Source organism: Corvus moneduloides, chromosome Z (genome assembly GCF_009650955.1).
Source record: "Corvus moneduloides isolate bCorMon1 chromosome Z, bCorMon1.pri, whole genome shotgun sequence".
Classification (NCBI taxonomy): domain Eukaryota; kingdom Metazoa; phylum Chordata; class Aves; order Passeriformes; family Corvidae; genus Corvus; species Corvus moneduloides.
The window spans coordinates 60,466,191-60,486,137 of record NC_045511.1 but is presented as its reverse complement, the minus strand read 5'-3'; the positions used below and the strand labels follow the sequence as shown (position 1 = coordinate 60,486,137).

Sequence of the window (19,947 nt, the reverse complement as noted above, 5' to 3'; positions counted from 1 at the left end):
ATGTTGAGAGAAGGGACAATAGTAAGTCACCAAGCAAGGCACATCTGTCTCTGTAGTAAGTGCTTGCCCACACACGTACAGGGACTTTTACCATTTAAAATTAGTAGGATCATAAGAACTTTGGAAATGCAAATTTCCTAACCTCAATGCCTTGGCTAAATTCCCACTTCTGCCTACCACCCTTCCAACATCTACTTAATGGGGTACTTCTGTTACCATTCTGAGCTGGTATCCATAGGTAAACAGCTGTCAAGTTTTACCTCCAAGATGAGCACTTGTTTCAAGAGATGTATTAAGTGTGTCTCAGGTTAGTTTAGGATGAATTCTACAGTTTAGCAGGCACATACTACCCGTCTAGCAGATGGAGGAGTTGAAAACCTACTGATTTCTTTCCAGGGGAGGGAAAAGGGAAATCTCCTATAAGAATACTATTTATTCTATTCCCTGCAGACTCCTTTTTTTTGACAGTGTAACAAAAAAAGGTATGTAAAGATCAGGAAGAGGCTACAGAGCCCATTACTAATAAATACCCACAACAGAGGGAGGGTCCAGAGAAATGCTGCATGTCCCTGGCGTGCTTTGGACCATCCAGGTATGAGAATTTGGTGCAGGAACAGGCCTAACAGAGGGTTTCAAATACGCACTTGTACAGAGGAGACTATGACTAAGTCAAGCCAAACCATGGAGAACATGTGCTCAGTTACTAGAGCCCACTGGGTTGCCTATGAAAAACTGACTCTTCACTTTACACACCTGCACTACCTTTTTCTTTTTCCAAATATTATTATTTGCATTTCAAACCATTAGAATTTTTACCTTAGCACTTATAAAAAATATAACTACAAGTTTATCAAATTAGCATGACTAAATAATAATGGAGACAATCCCAACTGTACCAAACAAACAAACAAACAAAAAAACCAAACAAAGCAGTTCTACTGCTTCAAAAGAAACAATTGGAGGTAAGATGATAAAGTAGAAAGCTGGAGTAACCAAGGGGTTAAAGATACAGTTTACACTTGGGAATTTTCTATAATATGCTCCTCCTTCCCTAGCAGCTGCCAAAAATCATCTGACAGGAAACATAAGATTAAGTTTGTCCCACCTAAGTGAACAAAGAGAGCTCAGAACAGGCAACCAGTTCACTACAGAGCAAGAACTTTTCTAATCCTGCTGGAAGCTACAGTCCTACTCACAAATTATTACTGAAGTTGTTTTCTTGATTTTAACATCTTGCTTCTAGAGCAACTCATTCATTTTGGTCACACTGCAGTTCTTGTTGCTTCTCCCATAAAGGTTAACTTAAAGCTCCAAACATAATCATGTGGAAAATGGACATTATTGGTTCCTATGGTCCATTGTTCCCCCATTCTAAATCCCTGAAGTTCAAGTTCAATCTGGAATTACATCATGTCTGGTTTCTCCTGGTTACCAGACGGCTTGAGACGTGACCACAGCTACAGAAAAAACAAACAGCCTTCTTCACGCTTCGGCTCCCCTATCGATTCAAACATAAACTTTTTTTCTTTCTCTCAAGTATGCTTCAAGTATGGAGCATGGTTAATTTAGAGATTAAGTTCCAAATTAGATTATGTAATGGCATCTTAATGGATTGCTGACCCATTTCCTGTGGGATGGCAGCATGCAAGTCTGGCTTGAATACAACTAATTTCTTAGGAAGTGTTCAGAAGATGTTTGCCTAGATGGAGAGGAAACAGTGTTCTGCACATCTCTCTGCACTACAGAGTTGGGCAAAACTATTAGAACTAGTAATTTAAATTTATAAAGATAAGAAATCATTAGATTTTCTCTCTGTGAATATTTTATCAGGATACTTCAGCCTTTTTGTTCTTAAATCATAATGAAATGGTACTTCTATTCCAAACCATTTCGGGGGAGAGGAATGAGGGAGGGGCACAGGTCAGAGTGTATGAACCACCTCTCTAACAGGTGTCTGTGTTTGCCAAAATGTGCTTCCACAGATAAGCTGTTGCCTGTGTAACTTTAGCTATATATTTTCTTGATACTAAACATGCATAAAGGTATTGTGCTACAAAAGCAATACGCACCCATTTTCAATTTCCCTTTAACTTCTTTCACAAATCAGATTATCCCATTTGATTGCCTTATTATCACTGTTATCATAAACACACAGTGGTGCTGAGGGGGGCTGGGGAGGGGGTGGCCGGAATGATGTTCAGAATGCTGAACACCCCTACAGCTACAGCTGAGAAAGAAACTCAGCACTCTGAGAACAGAGCTCCTCTCAGCATCTCCAGGAAGGAGACAGCTGTTGTACTATACTGATGTGTCAAGATAACAGAATGAAAGCATGAAATTCTAGCCTAGTCTATTTCCTTGGATACTGTAAAGGTAATGTTAAACAGTTAACGCATAAAACTATCACAGAATGATTGTTAAAAGAATCAACATTAATAAAAGTACATTTGTCAATAGCTGAGTTGAAATGTACTCTTTGGCAATGAAAAGTTGCTAACAGTCTGTGGAGGATTTGCAAATACTCCATATGGTCTAGGAGAGACCCATCATGCCAGCTTTTATAAGTATTCATACTGGAAATACCATCAGTGGTGTAATGACTGGCTTAGATTTAGGATCAAACCCACGCTATCAGCCTCACATACACACCCACCCCACTTTTTGCCACTCTCACTCATTTCTTAAATGTACTTTTTGCGTAAACTTGCCCTCATGTGGTGACCAAGACTGTATTTTCCTAAATGAGCCTTACAGATTTTCACAGCTTTCCCTTGCCTTCTGTCTCCAGGTAAACAGAACTGTTGTTACCAAAAATATAAGGATTTGGTGTTTTTTAATGGTTCTGAGTATCTTCTTCACATGTACACCAAAAAAATTACCTAAATGGCCATAAGAGTGCTTGCGAATTTATTTCTATTGATGTGTTTAAATTGTGCTCAAAGCTCAGCAGACACAATTAAATACATAAAGAAATAAATGTAAAAAAGCATATAAAGACATAATATGCACCATAAATGCTCTAAGTAAGCAATGAAGAAACCAAACCAATCCAAACAAAAACTGTAGATGGTTTGGGTATGAGGAGGAAATTAAAAATTACTACTTCTAAATACATTACCAAATAACTGGGGTGGGGTTTTTTCCATTTTCTTTTGTGTTTTTTAGGATGCTCACAGAATATTTAATGTAAGTATTTCCTTTAAAGATAGTAGAATGTTTTATTCAGTATTAATCTATTTTTTGTTATCACTATTCCCTGCAAGTCTTCTGGTTTTGTAGAAAATGGTATCAGTGACCCAAAGTTTCATGGCTTGTTGTTCCTTTTTATGTGTTTTATTATTCATATTCTTTTCTGCAAAGTTCAGCCTTTGCATACAGATCACTACTGACTTATACCTGAATCTTTGAATACCAACAGAGAGGTATGATAGGAAACTATTACTGAGACAAAGAACACAGAAATAACAGAAGGTTTCATCATCCAATTTGCCAAGGTTTCCAAGGTGTGGTTCACTAACAATTCTTGATGACAAAGCTTTCAACCTGACCATCTCTGCTAGCTGGTATCTGTAGAGACAGGGCAGCTAATGCTGATGGACTGCCAACTTTTTCACCTGCCTGAGGTCAATAATACTTCTGAAAAATCAGTATACTTAACCGCAAAAGCCTGATGTAAAAGGTGAGATTGAGCACAATCAAAATGATTTAAGGAAATCACATAATCAAGAATTTATCAAACCATTTGGGGTTGCAGAAACTTGTCTGGACTGGGATATGTTTCCTTGTCAATGTGTGACAATTCTTTTTGCAATATATTCTCATTTTTCAATGTTAGTTTTAGTGCTAGAAAGGCTCACTGCTCATTAGCCTGTGCAGGTATAATTTCTCTTCTAAGGTCCTCATTTCAGTGGGATTTGAAGAATGTCATATTTCAAAACCTAGCACCTAAAAGCCATCTATTTCGGCAGAACAGCTTGTTTCTTTGTCCTTCCAGGGTGTGCGTGGTCCAAGAGCAAGTGGCATAACCTAGGCCTCTAATGAAATGCCCATGGCAGAATTTGTGCCTAGGCTCTTCTGGTAGTGCCTGTGTATGTTGGCAGGGCCACAGTGGAAGGCAGCACTCTGGGAATGACCTGCAAAGCAGTTTGGTCTGTAACAGTGAATGGATCATGGAGCATTCACCACCAAAATTTTCTTGGTCATCACCCAGAAATATTTTCCCCCACTTTTCCTTTCTTTACACAGTTTATGCCCAGGGTTTATGATGGTACTGAAAAACAGAATTCAGCAAACGCTAGGACAGTGCTTCAACCACTTTGAGTGGCATTGCTTTAAAGAGGGCTTGAGTGGGAACTGATTAAAACCAAGTGAGGATGTTCCTAGATATGTAGTTGTGATGTAATTTTCTAAGGCCTGTCAATGCCCTGAAAAATGCCACTTCATAGTGGGAGAATAAATCACCCTTTCTGCGCTATGCAAGCTCAGTTTGGTTTCACTACTGGCAGTACATTGAAAACTCTGCAATTACTGTATGATGGGCATTTGTAACGTGAATCACAGCCCTTGAGGAGATGAGATTACTCCATTAGATAATTTTCCACTGTACTATTTAATAAATAAGGAAAGAAATGACAAGACCTCATTTTGCCACCACAATTGTTCCAGATTCAAAACATTATTTAAGAAAAATTAAAAAAAAAAACCACAAAAAAATTAAACTTCAGATTTATAAACAGCACCAATTTTCAAATTCAGTAATTTCCCTTCCAAATTGATTTTCAAAAGCCCCAAAACTTCTAGCAATCCATAATACCGTCAGTACAAGCATCAAAAGGCATTTTGTACGTACGTATAAATTACACTCACACACATACTTACACTAACTATTCAGAAGCACATGTATTTTCATGTGCACATAAATTTCAAAAAAATATTTAAAATTGTTTCATGAGTGACTGGCTAATACTTCATCTGATAGGCTCCCAACCTACAAACTTTACATGTACAGCTCTTGTTAAGTGTTGAGTGCTGCAGATAATCATGTACATGAAATAGGTGAAAACTGATGTATCAAAATTACGCGGATTCGTTTATATGCCCTATTTAGATAGACACACACCTTCTACTGTTACCATAACCCACTATATACCAAGAGATGTAAAATCTAATAAATTAACAATATACCAAAGGTTAATGGGATTTATTTTTTGGTTTATTTTGGCCCTTTTTTTCATACAAAAAGAAACTCCTTTTTTGTAAATCATTCCTAATTATTCTGTTATTTAGTTGAAAAATAAGATGGTTTATATCTTACCTTCATGTATAAGTTAGTGACCTAAATCTACACCAGCCAATTGGTAAGAAATGTTTCTATGAATAATATTGTAATAATAGTAATTCTTTGCCCAAAAACAGCCACCACCTCAGCCATTTATTATTATACTCATCTATACCTCTAACAGCACCATTTTCTTTCTGTTAACCACTAAGGTCCCAAATATATGAGTGCAAATGACATTTTTAAAGTCTAAGATCAGTATTTCCTTAACTCGCAAACCCTTTGCATAGGACAGCATAACGTTGTTTCAAGTGTTACATTAAGGGACCGTCTAAAGTCAGCTTACATGAAAGATAACCTGAATGTGTATAGGAGGAATGTTACACACATATTTTGATCATAATGCTGTCACGTATACCTCTGGAGGCCCACTAAAACAGATACTGTAGCTCTATGCAATTTTTTTAGAGGTGGTGTAGGGGTGGAAATAATTAAAATGTTACCTTTGCCAAGTAATTCCCAATGTATCCTCACTGGCACTGGGGTATAAATGCCTGCCGTTTTGATTCATGGTCCAGTCACAAATTCTCAGCTGTCAATTGAAACCTAGCAGTCAGATATGGATCGAGCATACTACAGTTTTTAGTATTTAAATGAACACATGCAAACTAGTACTGTACATGGCAAAAGTCTTACTTTCCCAAGAAGTAACTTTAAAAAATAAAACAAAGAAAAAACTTATTTTGAGAAATAAATGCCTATAGACTTGTTTAATATAATGCTACTTTAATATGATCCTCTATTAATAAAGCATAAAAGAGTAACTAGTGTGTAGCACATAACAATTAGCCATTATTAGATTACAAAATGAGCTGGAATAAAAGGAAATGTTAATAATCAATAGTGAGATACTTTAAGAAAGGAAATAATTAAGCTGGCTTTTAAGCAGTGCTCTATATAATGTGTATTGAGTAAAGGTAAAATTTAATCAATATCTTCTAGCATGCTTTTTGTGAAACATAGAAGACATGCAACTTACAGAAAATTTGCCCAAATTAAACAAACTGTATGTCATTATCTTGCTATTTTAGAATAGTAAATGTATTTTGTAACTGAAGATTATTAATCTAGTGTTACTGAAAGTGGTATTACTTAGCTAGAGGCGACAAAATAACCTAATCTTCTTCAGATTCAGAAAAGTAGAATTTAAAATACTTTACTGCATTTTAATATAATGAGGAATGTACTAAATGTTAGCTGGAACAAATTCTTCCTCAAATCATCAGTTCTGCCTTCACAGATTGTTCAAGCAGCCCTCTGCAGTTCTCTTTATTTAACAGCTGCCCGATAGTGTTAGCAGATTTATTGAAAATATATGCTGCTTATTTTTAAGTTTAAGAAAGTGAGCTTATCTGGCTTCTGAAGAAAATATACATTTTATCCTCTGTATAATCGTGTTTATATAAATTGCTGTACTATTATATATGGTTAAACTCTCTTATTTGAAGATAATGTTGCTGAGTTTAATTGCATTCAATGAATTTTAGTTTTCTCTATCCATATTCATGTTCTTGAGATAGCACAGGCTACAGCAAGCAAACTACAATAAACTGTTTTCACAGGAGCACGATTAATTGCAGTCCTTTCCTGAAAAATACAAATGCTGAGGACAAGACAATATTGCAAACACGACCCTGTCTGGCTGTTAGACTCATAAGCTTCCTGCTGTTAAGGTCTGAGAAATGGAAATGTTAGTCTTTGATGTTTTCATAGGGATTGTTTCTTGTTTGTTATCTAAAGAACTCCACGGGACCTTCTAAAGACCATTAAAAGCATGACTAAACCACATAAAATTAACCAGAAAAGGAAACATGCAGTCCAAAAGTTTGCTAGAGGTAACTGTGAATAATACATTAAACATGTTTGAAGAAATGGGTAAGTAAACATTTGATTTAGTCACTACACAAAACAGGATTCTAAGTCTGATTTTAATAATGAAAACATAATAAAATAGTCAGCCCAGTTATTCAATGTACAGTAGATGTATTTCAGCTATTATCCTTAAGGATGTAATAATTTTCACTACAAATGCATATTTTAAAGCTTCATAACTTAGCTATAAAACCTCACTTGCAGCTGAAACAAAAGACTGAAAGGTTAAACCCTCCCACCCATCCCGCTTTTTTGCTTCTTTCACAAAATATAAAATCTATGAATAAAAGCCATTTGGCTGATTAAAACCATTAAAAATATAGTAAAATCACAAAATTAGTGTTACCAAATTATTAAGTTCACTTAGGTCTAATTCAGAAATCTGGCAAGCACTTAGCTTGCTATATAGAACCTAATTTCATTTGCCATTTGGGGAAAACAGTAAGAGACTGATACATTACATTTTAGTAAATTAGCTTCTGCACTAAATCACTATATTCTTCCTAGTCTGTAAGAAAACCTTCCTCACATACAGCTAATGTGTTAAACTTATCATTAAGGAAGCTCCACAAAGCTTTTGAAACCTATTTCATAAATGTTAGAAATGACATGCTTCTTATTAATTTGGTCGTATGTACCTCAATTCATCTACATCCAAATACTGCAAAGGTAATAGTGCAACATGTGCATTTTATAGGTAAGCTGGAGGCATGTACATGCACAGTTATATGAAGGTTCATGCTACATGAGACTCATAGTTAGTACTGTAGTGCTATTCACTGCACCAGCTGTGCCATGCTTGCACTACTGACAACACCTTGGAGAAGTGCAGGTTTGCATGACAACTGGTTCTATGACAAGCCCAGGGCTGTATTAGTTGTACTGAAATACACCTTCCCAACATCAAAAACTGCTGCTCCACACTTCTCAGTAGGCTCACACAGCAGTCTCTAAAAACTAACCTGCCTGGAATTTTTCTTTTTTAATCTCCCTCACAAAAACTTCCCCTCCCAAGTCACCCTTACTGAAAGATCTGCATGTCTAAGATTTTGGAATATCACTTCCAAAGACTGTATCTGCATCCTCTGCATGTGTTGAGTGCTTTCTGGGTAAAAATACTGTAGAATTTAATAGCACTCTGTAAGCCTGGGCTCCATTTGGAAGAAGTGGGAGGCAGTGGGAGGCTGCCCTTGGAGGATGTCCAGACAGCCCAGCAGGAGAAGCCTGGGCACACAGACCTAACGTGAGTACCAAGCTTTGGAAGGCTGTAAGGCTCTTCATTACAGTATTTCCAGTGCTATATGTTGTCTGAGTTCATACTGAAAGCTTTCTGTAAAGCAATGCCACAGTGTTAGCTGGAGATGAGAAGGCACAGTCACTCTCACACACTATAAGCCATCTAAAAGAGTTTCTCTGCAGGATATGTGAAGAGGAGAGGCAGGAAACTACTTGAAGGCTACTTGAGAAAACTTACATGCCTCAGTAGAGTGACGTAAGAAATTGTTACATTTAATAAATGCTGAAAAGCATTACCAATTTTCTCAAATGTATGTTACGAATGAAAATGAATGATGTGACTTGGCATAAGACATGGTGAAAAGTCTTTCCTAGAAGGCTGTTGAACAGACTTGACCTTTAGTCCACAGTTCTGTGGTTTTTTATCAAGGCAAGTCACAGGAGCCTCACTACCATAATACCTTCCATCCTCAAAACATTATCAACGATTTTCTTAGTTATCTCTCATCTAACCACAAAAGAACAGAGGATGATGCCTGTGATACATCCCCACTGCTGCATTCATGAAGCAGCAGAGAGCACAAAGCCCACTGCATGTGTTTTTCCTGGGAGGCAGTGCAACTCCCTCATTTACATCAGACACTTTACAGGAAAGGGACATAGGCCTGGAAGGGGACACAGGCCTGGAGAAAAGCAGAGCAGTAGACCAAGTGCTTCTGTTCTGTACAGTGCCAGGAAATGGATTTTGTTTTGCACTTTCCAGAGCTGTGAGACATACTGATGTGAAGTTCTGCCCAAGTGCTAGATTTTACTATAGCTGTCTTCACAGTTTAAACAGCACCTTGCAAGCACAACCATCCTGTGGTGTCTTAAGTATGCAAATCACACATACATTAAAAACCCACAGTCAACAGCTTAATCTTTAATCATAGTATGAATAATGTTTAGAGGTTAGTAGTTAAGGAGATTTTGTAGTTTTGTATTTAAAGAACGGCTGTCTAAGACTAACACTCATTTCAAGTTTCTGTGATAGCTAGTAAAAGTAGAATTGTGTTTTGGAAAGTGTAATGGGCTATTGCTATAACTTCTGTTAGTTGAGAAGAGCCCATAAAACTTAACATTTGCATATTATCATTGTTCTGACTGAAACTTCCTTTAAATGTGTTTCCTTTCCAGCAAGCATATGTGAAAGGTGACCTCTTAGCCATTTACATACCTCCCTGGTGATCATGTGACCGAGTTTTACGTCAAACTGTCAATTATGATAAGGGACACAATAAGAACAGCCTAAGTGTTGATAACCTGTTTCCTGACTTTACTGACAATTCTCTTTAGGAGTCTGCCTGTGTTCTTCTTTCAGTCTGCTGCTGAAAGCAAAAGCAACATCCACCCAAAACATTTTGTAAACAAATACTCTGTGGTTAGTGGACATTTAAGTTCACAATTTCCATGATTAATAGTATGAAGAGAAATACAACTTAATAACTAAAGGGTGCATCTGGTAAGAACAACTTTCTACTGATGAATCAGGGAAGGCATCTGTAGGAAATAAAAAGCTATCCACAGTTTTCTGATCATTGTAGAGACCTTATTAATATGTACATTGAAATGGTCTCACTCAGAATTGTAAAATCTTTACGAAAATCATTAATACAACATACCATACCCAGAAAGTGTACGCTTTAGTGAAAACCACGCCACTGAGTTTATCAGTGCAAAGATTGGAAGAGCTCATTAACTCTTCAGCAATTAGGCCAGCATTAGTTAGCACCATTTACAGTGACTGGAAAGTTCTAGAGGTTATTGTCTTCACAGACCTTAACAGCTGTGGTTTTCTAATTAAAAATAGAATCATACATACAAGGCCCCAAGGTGCACTAAATTTAAATGGTCAAGAACAAAAACATTTCCGTTATTTCATTCATTCCAAAAGAAATCTTATTTTTTTGTGAAACCATTATTCTGTACTTGCAATAAATACAAGCGTCTGTGTATTCATCCATCCATCCATCCATCCATCCATCCGTCCATCCGTCCATCCGTCCACACATCCATCCATCCACACATCCATCCATCCATCCATCCATCCATCCATCCATCCATCCATCCATCCATCCATCCATCCATCTTTTTATGCTGTTTACACAGGCAAAGTGTATGACTAGTGTTTCTGGCAACTTTCTAGCATTATTGCCAGAACCAACATAACCTGACTCTCAGTGTTTGTCATTTCAATACCATAATAAATCCATGAAGTGGAGAACAGTGACACAAGGAGGTTAAAGAAATGCTGTCACGTAACCACGAGAATTCTGAGCACTAAGACTTTGTTACTGAACTAATGATCTTGCCATCAGCGAAAAGAATACAGACAACTAGAGTCTGGCAAGGAATTCTGTCCACTTGTAGAAGGTTGAATTTGACCGACTTTCCTCTGTTGGTTGGTTTGTTGCTTTTTCCTTTAGTCTAGGCTTAGAAACCACAAATCTTCAATAAATGCAGATTAAGAGCTTGGGGGGGGGGGGGGGGCGATGCAGAAGGTGCACCCATATAATTGTGAAGATTAGCCAGCCTTTCGCTTATTTAATTTACTGAGGGTGTTTCTCAGCACAGATACAGAACAGTGAGCAGTTGATTTGGTTTCAATCACCAATAATAAAACTAAGAAAAACTCTCTCACTCAGGTGCTAACTCTTATCACTTCTCTTGCCCTGTCCCATGGTGTTCTCCCTGCAGTTACATTATCAACACTTAACAACTCTCAGAAGCTGATGCTGAATTAAAAACAGAAAAACAAGTGGTCACTAATAATTTTTAATAGACAGAGGAGGTCTGACATGAATTTTTTACAAGAAAATTATGACTCTCCAGATGCCACTGAAGCAAGATGTATTTTTTGTAACTATTCATGCCACAGTATAGAAACACCTGGCATTTCAAAGCAAGCAATGGGAAGATCTGCCAGTTAGTGCATCAGAAAGTGGACTGCACAGTTATAATTCCCCATTAGAATCTGGTCCTTCTAACTATTAATGTTACAGACTAAGTACTGCACATAAGATCATATTTTCACAGTATCCAGACCAATAAAGGACAACGAATTCTCCCACTGGCCCTATTATGCACTGTCTTTCAAAGTTTCATTCAGTGCTTCCCGTCTAAAGGTGGGTATTTCAGGTGCGCTGTGCTATAAATTGTTTACAGGAAGTTCTAGCAAGCTATCCCTTTGCCAGGACTCCATGTGAGTGTGTGTTGCAAAATAGATGTGTAACTTTTAAATTTATTGTGGTTACTGTAACTTAAATGGGCTATATAATGGCTCTTTTTAACAGCAACAGAAGGTACTCAAGGGTACATGCCAATTTTTCTCATACGCAGAGAGAATAAATCTTCATAAAGACTCTTCCAATAAGTAAAAAATGTACCAGTGACAATATTTATTCTTGAGGGGTCACTGTGCATTACAGGGTATGGGGAATGTTTAAAAGACCTTTCTGGAACTAAAACCACTGGCTTTCTAATTTAAAATTTCTCTCCACTAATACAAAATGATTAATTGCCTTATTTCATGTACCCCTTGATTTTTCTTTTCATTCATCATGGGTTGCTTTAAAGCAAATGCATTTAAAATCTGCCACAAGAAGAGTGGTCTCTTTTAAATTGTTGTCAAGTAATGAAAGGACATAGTAAATCAATCCCATTTCTGCTTTGCCAAAGGATAACCTTTGCTCTATTAAAGTTGTTTAAACAATCTCAATGCTCTACCTTACTTTCTGGGTAATTTATATGTACGTGCGTATATCTATATCTATATCTATATGGCACTATCGTCTCTGAGATACCTTTAGAATTGAGTGAAGGCAACTAATTCATTAGAAAGATCCATATACATATTTATATGTTCATACTTATCCATCTGAAAACCTCTCTACTTAGAGAATTCTGTTCTTTCAAATGGTTTCAGCTGCACATACTACTCCTTAATTTTCTACATATGTGTAGGCGTTCATACACACATGCACACACAAACACTCTCAGGCAAACATAGATATGTCCATTCTATATGTTGGAAGAGAATAGTGAGTTAAGAGCAAAGACAATAAAACACTGATTTTTTTAAAATATACTATATAGCTCACTGGTCACCAAGTGATGCTCTTGGATTATTATAGTGAGACTATGAAGCAATATACTCTAGAAAGGAGAACACTGGTTTAACAGAGTGGCATTAAATAATTTTTCTGCTTCTGAAGTGTATGTGAGATCTAACTTAGTTTTCCCTTCCCTCTATGCCATTTGGCCACATGTTTTACCACAAAAGGGAATATCAGGCACAGTACATATAAACATCAAAGACCTTTGAGATCTCTCTCACTTTGATGTTCCAAAGACACTGCTGAAATTTTGAAATCTGTTTTGATCTACACAAAGACAAAAATAAATAGAGATGCAGAACATTAGCAATATACATGTCAAAATTCAGCCAGGATAAAATTAAATATGCTTCTACTACTTTCTGGCGCGTGATGAGAAGTTTAAAAGTCTTTCAATGAGCTTGGAAGAAGGTGGAGTGGGCCTAAGCAGTAGAAATTTGCAGAAAAAAGTGTGTCCAAAAATACAGAGGGGAAAAAAATTATGGCACATCCCCCAGTTAACAGGATGTCAGAGACATTTCAAAGAATACTATATAAAACTTCACAAGAACTCCACAAATTATATTCACTGTGCGTAAAAAAGAGAGGTGTTGTGTGTGCTTTAAAAAACAATAAGCATATACTGTGTATCTTTGCAAAAAAAATATTATAGTAATTATAACATATTTCATAATACAAAAATCTTTGAGAGGTTAAAAAAACTAACAAAACAATATGTCAGAAAAGTTATTGAGAAACTAATGGCTGGAAAACCATTAATAGTCATTACATACTTCCATTAAAGTGTTCAGATGTTTGAATTTAGGTCTTACTAGTTAAATAAAAAGTTGGCAAAGCATCAACTATTTTGGATAAATTATCAACTTTATGATTTTCTCTGAACTCTGCATGTGGTGACCTTTAAAATGGACATACTGCCACCTTGCCCTGGGAGTGGGTATGGATAGGGAGTTTCAGCAGAAGCATGTCATCTATACCTCAGCAAATACAGAACAGGTAGGTTTTACTGAAAAATGAAACAAGAATGTGTATAAACTGCTGACAGGAACCCAAGTCTGAGAAAAAAAATACAGTACAACAAATACCAAGGCCTGTTTAACACCCTCTTTCTTATTGCCACATTCAGCTCTTTTCCTTGTAACATTCTACATGCTGTGAATTTCAAGTCCTCTACTGCTAAGAGGAACACAAACACATATCATAAAGTACATTAAAATTCAAAAGGGTCTGAATTTATTTTTGTTACTAGTAATGTGCCATTTCTGTATGTGCATGGCCTTGCTACTGACTGCAGCTAATTTATTTGTATGCCATCATTAATCTCGTCTGTATATGTTCACAGTTTGGGTAAACACTTCATTTGCATTAAATTTACAGCATTAATGAGATGTGAAATTTAAAATGCTACTTGAAATATAAATGATGTAAGAAACTAGAACAAAAACGTGGTTTTATCACATTTGAAATCAGCAGGCCAATTTAAACCTATTACACTAGAAGTGACGATGTGTTGCCTTGAGAATTCAGTTTTATAACTGATTTTCTAAAGCTAAAATGAAGAAAAGTACTAAAAATCTGAGGGAAAATGAAAAAAAATAACTTGGAAATAATAAACTGGATGTTTTGCTTTGAATATTTTATTTTTTAAACTGATTTTGAAATTTGTATTTGTTTTTTAAACACCTCATTCTGCTTCCTAAAATCCTATTAAAGATTACATGTACAAACTCTTGAAAAATAAAATACTGAAAGAAACATGATTAGGAGTTCCTTAAGATGGTAGAAATCTAAGAAACAAAGCATAGGCTAAATTGATATTTTTTAAAGGTTTCAGTTTGTTTTGAATAAACTTCATCTTCACATAGCAAATACTGAAACCCTCAAGATTTCAGTCTAATCCAAGATAACAGTGGCATCATGTAGGAAGGTAATATCGCAAAAGCTTCTCTATATCATTACACCTACGTGAAACTTGCCCACCTGTTGCTGGTGTAGGAAGGATGGGTCTCTTGGGCTTAGTCCCACATATCGATTGGCTTGGGATGTGCCTGAGGCTGTGTAGGCTGATTAAGGAAGAACAAAACATATTGATAAAAATACCAATCTATGATATCTATTACCTTGTACAGGTACAGTACAAATATGAGATCCAGAGTTATGATTTTGCAATATATAGGATGTGTCTTTGGTTTTCCTTTAAGAGAAAGCAAAAGAAATACTGGACCAAATTTGGAAAGGCATGTGTAAATTCCTATAAACTTCAATGGAAGCTGCATGTGTAAATCATAATGATGTCTCTTGACAATAAGAGTTCCTTTGATTAAATTTTTTCAAATTATTTATTAATGTATTTCTTTTACAGAATCCCAATTTTAATTTCCAATATACAAATCTAAAGCAACTGTGAAATCACCAAAATTACAATGCTGAGAAAAAACATTTGTGATCATATTATTTTTATTTCTGTAAAGGCCCTGTTTTTACCAAGAAAACCCCAAACAACTGTAAAAGAACAACGTTCATTAGAAAAACTTATGTTGCATGAAATGATTCTTTGCAGTAATGGGATGCTATCTGATTAATATTTTCCTAAGAAGGGAGCTAATTCTTACTGTGCAATAGAATAGTAAATATTCAATTCCCACATACATCAGAAAACAATATTTTCTGAGGGGAGCTATTTAAAGAATTGTCTCTCTGCCTGATACAAAAGGTTGAAGAAATCCATTTCTGAGGGGAAATTGATGCTGGGATTTGTTATAGAGTATGGCTCCTTCATCTGTAGGACAAATTCCTGTCTGGTCTCTGCCAGTAATTCCTAAAAGCCATTACCTTATCATGGCTTTTTGTGGAACTTATTGAATTAGTTAGGTGGTCTTACTCAAATTCCCAGTGTGGAGATGTCCACACTGCAACCTGTAGCACCACAACCTGGAAACTTGCTGGAAAATTGGCAAAGACTTAGTAGCAAAACCACTAAAACAGGACAGATACATACAAGCATGCCAGTGAGAAGCTACAGGAGAGTACTTACTAAAGTGACCTGCTAATATTAAAGTCACATGGAAAAAAACAAGAAAATGAAATGCATGCATTAAAAAAATTTTTTTAAATGCTAAATACAGTAAACAGGCTGTACTGAAAAAATGTCATAAAAATTAACCAGTACTAGAAGGAAATTATGATGGAGGCCACAGGGATCCCCAAATATTATTAAAGCCTGCTGTTCTTTCTCATTAAAAACAATTCTGTTATTGCACTTCAGAATGAAAAGCAGTGCTAATCATTTGCCAATTTATTCTCATCACACTGAATAATAATGGTTGTCCAAGTTATATAAATGGCTGAACAATAATTTGTTGTCCAAGTTATATAAATATATAACTATATCTGTTTTGACCCAGTCAGTCACTGAAAATAAAAGTAAAACTATGCCATAAAATGTATTCAGTGTTGATTTTCCCATTAGGTTATTAGCAATCTGTGTGGTGGACCTATTATGACTGATAATACAGTTTATATTTATTCATATATCATTTATATATCAGAAGGACATGATCCCTCATTTTATCGCTATTTTCTTCATGAACAATCTATATTTTTCATTTTTTTCTGCTCTTACAGTTACCAATCCAGCGTCAAAAGGCTTTACCAAGGAGATAGACTAATGCAGTTCTCTGAAAATCATAACACCCTGAGAAGGAGAGGTGTTGCAAACTATCTTGTAGGCATACGGGCACATTCGAATAAAATTTGCATATAAGGATTATTTTTATTATAAGTTATAGGCTGTAGAGGAAAGAATTTACTTGGAAACTACTATGGAAGAATGAGGAGGCCTTATTTTAGTATCTAAGCCGGTATGTTTTAAAGGGTCAGCAGGAATCAGGTATTCAAGTTCCCATAAATTGCACAAGAAACTGGGCGATGATTTAATTGGAAAATATAGTCCAAATAATTCCCTTGGTAGTAGGAAAATGGACAGATTAGGTATGCTTTCCTATAATGATAAAGGTCAGATTGCCAGAAATTATCCCAAAACCGTTCTGGCAGTTACTGTGTCCTTTTTGGCATTTTTACCAGAAACCCTGACCTCATCTAAGAGAGATATGTAGGCCAAGCACAATCATGTCAAAGCAGAATAAAACCATGAATACTTGAAACTATACAAGTGTATACTTAGTTTCCTCAGTTTTCTGTTTTGGTGCAAATGTTTAGAGCAACAGCTTCTTCTTTGCTGCTAAAACTAACTCATCTCAAAAGGTGCAAAAACTGTACCACAAATCACCAGTGGGACTAGAGATAGACTCTACTACCTCTTAATAAAAATAATATACTGAAAGGGCAGATAAAATACTTCCATAAATCTACCTGTACAATTTTTTTTTTAATATACTTGAGCAGTAGTTTCTCCAAAAGTTACTACTACCCTTTTATAATAAATGCTTAAAGAGTTTTCCTCCTTTACATCTTAACGCATTTGAGTCTCATCTCTGCTTCAGATTCTAATGGAAAGGTTTAAAATAGTATAACACCTGAAAAGCATACAGTCTCCATTAATGACAGACCAACAGTTAGGGGACTGTATTTGCAGTTCAAATATTAAATAGGTCTAGAACAAGTAATTTTAATGTAACAGACCCTGAAGAGACTACTACTTGTAAAGACTGATAACGGTTTTTCCAAAAATCTGGAAGTGCCTCCTAAAAATCTTCACCACTCTGATAAATATTGGTAACACTGGCCATCTCAAGTCCAAATAAAAGTTCAAGGACAACAGAAATGCAGAACACAACTAAAAAGCAACATTCTGCACCACTGATCATGAATACCTGGAAGAGAAGAAATTAGTCTAGATATTTTTCCTTATTTCTAAAACTGCAATTCCATTGAAGAAAATAGGATAAATAACATGATCCTATATGTAGTAAAGAACTTAAAACATTGAATTTCGAGTTTGTTATTTTCTCTTTTAAAAAACCAGACAAACACAAACAGTGGATCTACCATCCCTGGTAGCAATTACAAGGAATTAAAATTTTCTTCTGCCACAACAGTTGTTTTTGCTAAAAATGACACAACCTAAATTAACATGCAATTATCATAGCTCGGATTCAGTATGCATTGTAACGAGGTTTGATTTCTGTAGGAAAGTTCATTGAGGAGCAAATTATCCAGTCCCTGTTTGGAATTCATCTGTGGGTCATTGTAAAACCTTGCTGCCTGGGTGTGCTTCTCAATGTCTTAACAATGTCCACCTCAGACGAAAAAACATATTTTCTTTTCCTTGAATAGTGGTCAAATATGCAGGCTTTTCCCTTTTGTTTTGGTTGTCATGTCACAGACTTTGGTTCATGTAACATGATCCATTGGTGCAAATTCTGGGAGGAAAAGCTTTGCAGTCAGATCATGTTTGCTCTCCATGTAAAATGATGAGCACCCACTTGGTCAAATAGTAGGAAAAGGCGCCTTTTTCTGGCCTCAATTTGAAATCATACCAAATCTTTGATGGACATTTTTTGTTTCCTAAAGAAATACTTACTGGTTGCTGTAGGTGAAGATGCCTCACCTTCAGTGGATGTAGTGATGGGTTTAGTATCTGTCATGGTCAGGGTCACAGGTCGCACCGCACTGTGATGGGGAGAGGGTGCCAAAACTGGAGTAAAATGGCCAGGCACTTTCCCTACTACTTGACCACTGCTGTTAGGCTACAAAACAAAACCAAAAGAATGCCTTGTGAAACATACACATTGTGTTTAAGGAACCTACCTATCTTAGAGTTTTCCAGAATTACCCATCATCACAGCACCTGCGTTTTGGAATGTGCTGTTCTAAATAGGCTATGAATTTCCATGTGAAGGCAGGTCCCTTCTCAGATAGGTAGTACATGCTTAGGTAGTAGTACATTTTGGTAAGCATTCTTCCTCCCTGGGAGCACATGCATCAGATTGTTTCAAAATATATTTGCTGTTCATGTTGTGTCTCTGAACCAAAATCCCATGACAGCAGAAGTAAACTGACCAGGCATAGGCCCTAATGTATGAAGTATTAAGAGCAAATGACTGATGTAAAACCTCTGTTTTCACATGCTGTACCACTCTGGCTTGGAGGGTAACCAAGACTTGACCACAGTTGTCCACAGAGATTACTCACACTGGAAGGCTAACTAATGACTTACGTGCTTGGGAGGAGGGTAGAAGGCTTGGATACGATGCACTATAACATATGCATCATAACATCTGGCTAAAAGCCACCTACTAAAAACACAGAAGTGTTTAATAACGGGAACTTTGCAAGTCAAGAGTGTAATAAGTAATGACACCTCTTTCATAGACGCAAGAGGCAGTCTGCAAATGACCTTATGCCAGGTACAGGTCATCAAGGTAATATAATATTCCTACATATAGGCACATCTGAATATGGCAAAGCTGACTGGTAAATATATGTTTATCCAGTGCTTAAACACACCTTAGACATTCTCCATGACTGCAAATACTCCAACAGTAAATAACTTGCAATAAAAACTAGCATGTAGTAAATAGTTTTTACAACAGTGGCTGATAACTTCTGTCTTAAACAGATTGTGTGCTCTATGAGTCACAAGTATTTTAAAAGAGCCATACAAGCATGAAATACTGGGAATCTTGTAATCAGAAGGATCTTGTCAAGTTAAGATAAAGACATGGACTGATAAAGGATGCAATTCAACTGATTCAATGAAAGGTTAAAAGAGGCAAGCATGACTATGGTAATAAAATAATAACTGGACTGAGACAATTACTGCAAGTATGTGAGAAGTATAAACACAAAGAAGAGGAAGGAATTATTTGGAAAATACAGGAAATACATACTTCGGGTAATGGAATGAAATTGAGAAGGAGGAAACTTAAAATTAATGGCACAAGAAACTTCCTGGCTGTAGGATCTACTAGACTTCGCAAATGCACCCAGGGGAGAGTCTTGTTTAGGACATCTAAAACTAATCTAGCAGAAAACACTAGAAGATGTACGTGCAAATGGAAACCAGTCTGGTGTCCATAGGAACATTGAGCGGTTAGCTGACTATTTCCCCTTTCTAAAAGCCTTACAATGAAAAATAACCGTAAAAATGTACACTAATTATGAGTGGCAAACCCCTCTTAATGAGAAAAAGTCACTCCCTAGACACAACTCTTGTCAGTAAGACGTGCTCACTAAGTTGGACTGGATCTTCACTATGCTTCTAGGGAGACTGCTGCAGAGGCAAGACCCTTCTCCTGTCCTGGCAGCCCAGCTGTCCACACAGCCGGCTGGAGGGAATACCACCTCTCAGTTGCATCTGGTAGCTTGTAGGTGGAATTGCTGACC

General features: G+C 36.4%; 1 protein-coding gene across 13 annotated transcripts in view; it reads right to left on the bottom strand.

The window, feature by feature from the left end:
* Positions 1 to 19,947, bottom strand: part of NFIB (nuclear factor I B) — a 266,491-nt gene that overhangs the window by 11,461 nt on the left and 235,083 nt on the right. For 4 of the 13 annotated variants that reach the window (XM_032097262.1, XM_032097266.1, XM_032097265.1 and 1 more), the window contains 3 exons: positions 18,143 to 18,308; positions 14,581 to 14,663; positions 5,782 to 5,870 (listed from right to left, as the gene is read on the bottom strand). The exons of 2 other annotated variants lie outside the window; for them this stretch is intronic. In XM_032097262.1, coding sequence (XP_031953153.1) covers positions 5,782 to 5,870; positions 14,581 to 14,663; positions 18,143 to 18,308 — 338 coding nt within the window. The remainder of the gene's footprint in view (positions 1 to 5,781; positions 5,871 to 14,580; positions 14,664 to 18,142; positions 18,309 to 19,947) is intronic. 7 more of the 13 variants (XM_032097264.1, XM_032097267.1, XM_032097272.1 and 4 more) reach the window with 5 other exon arrangements.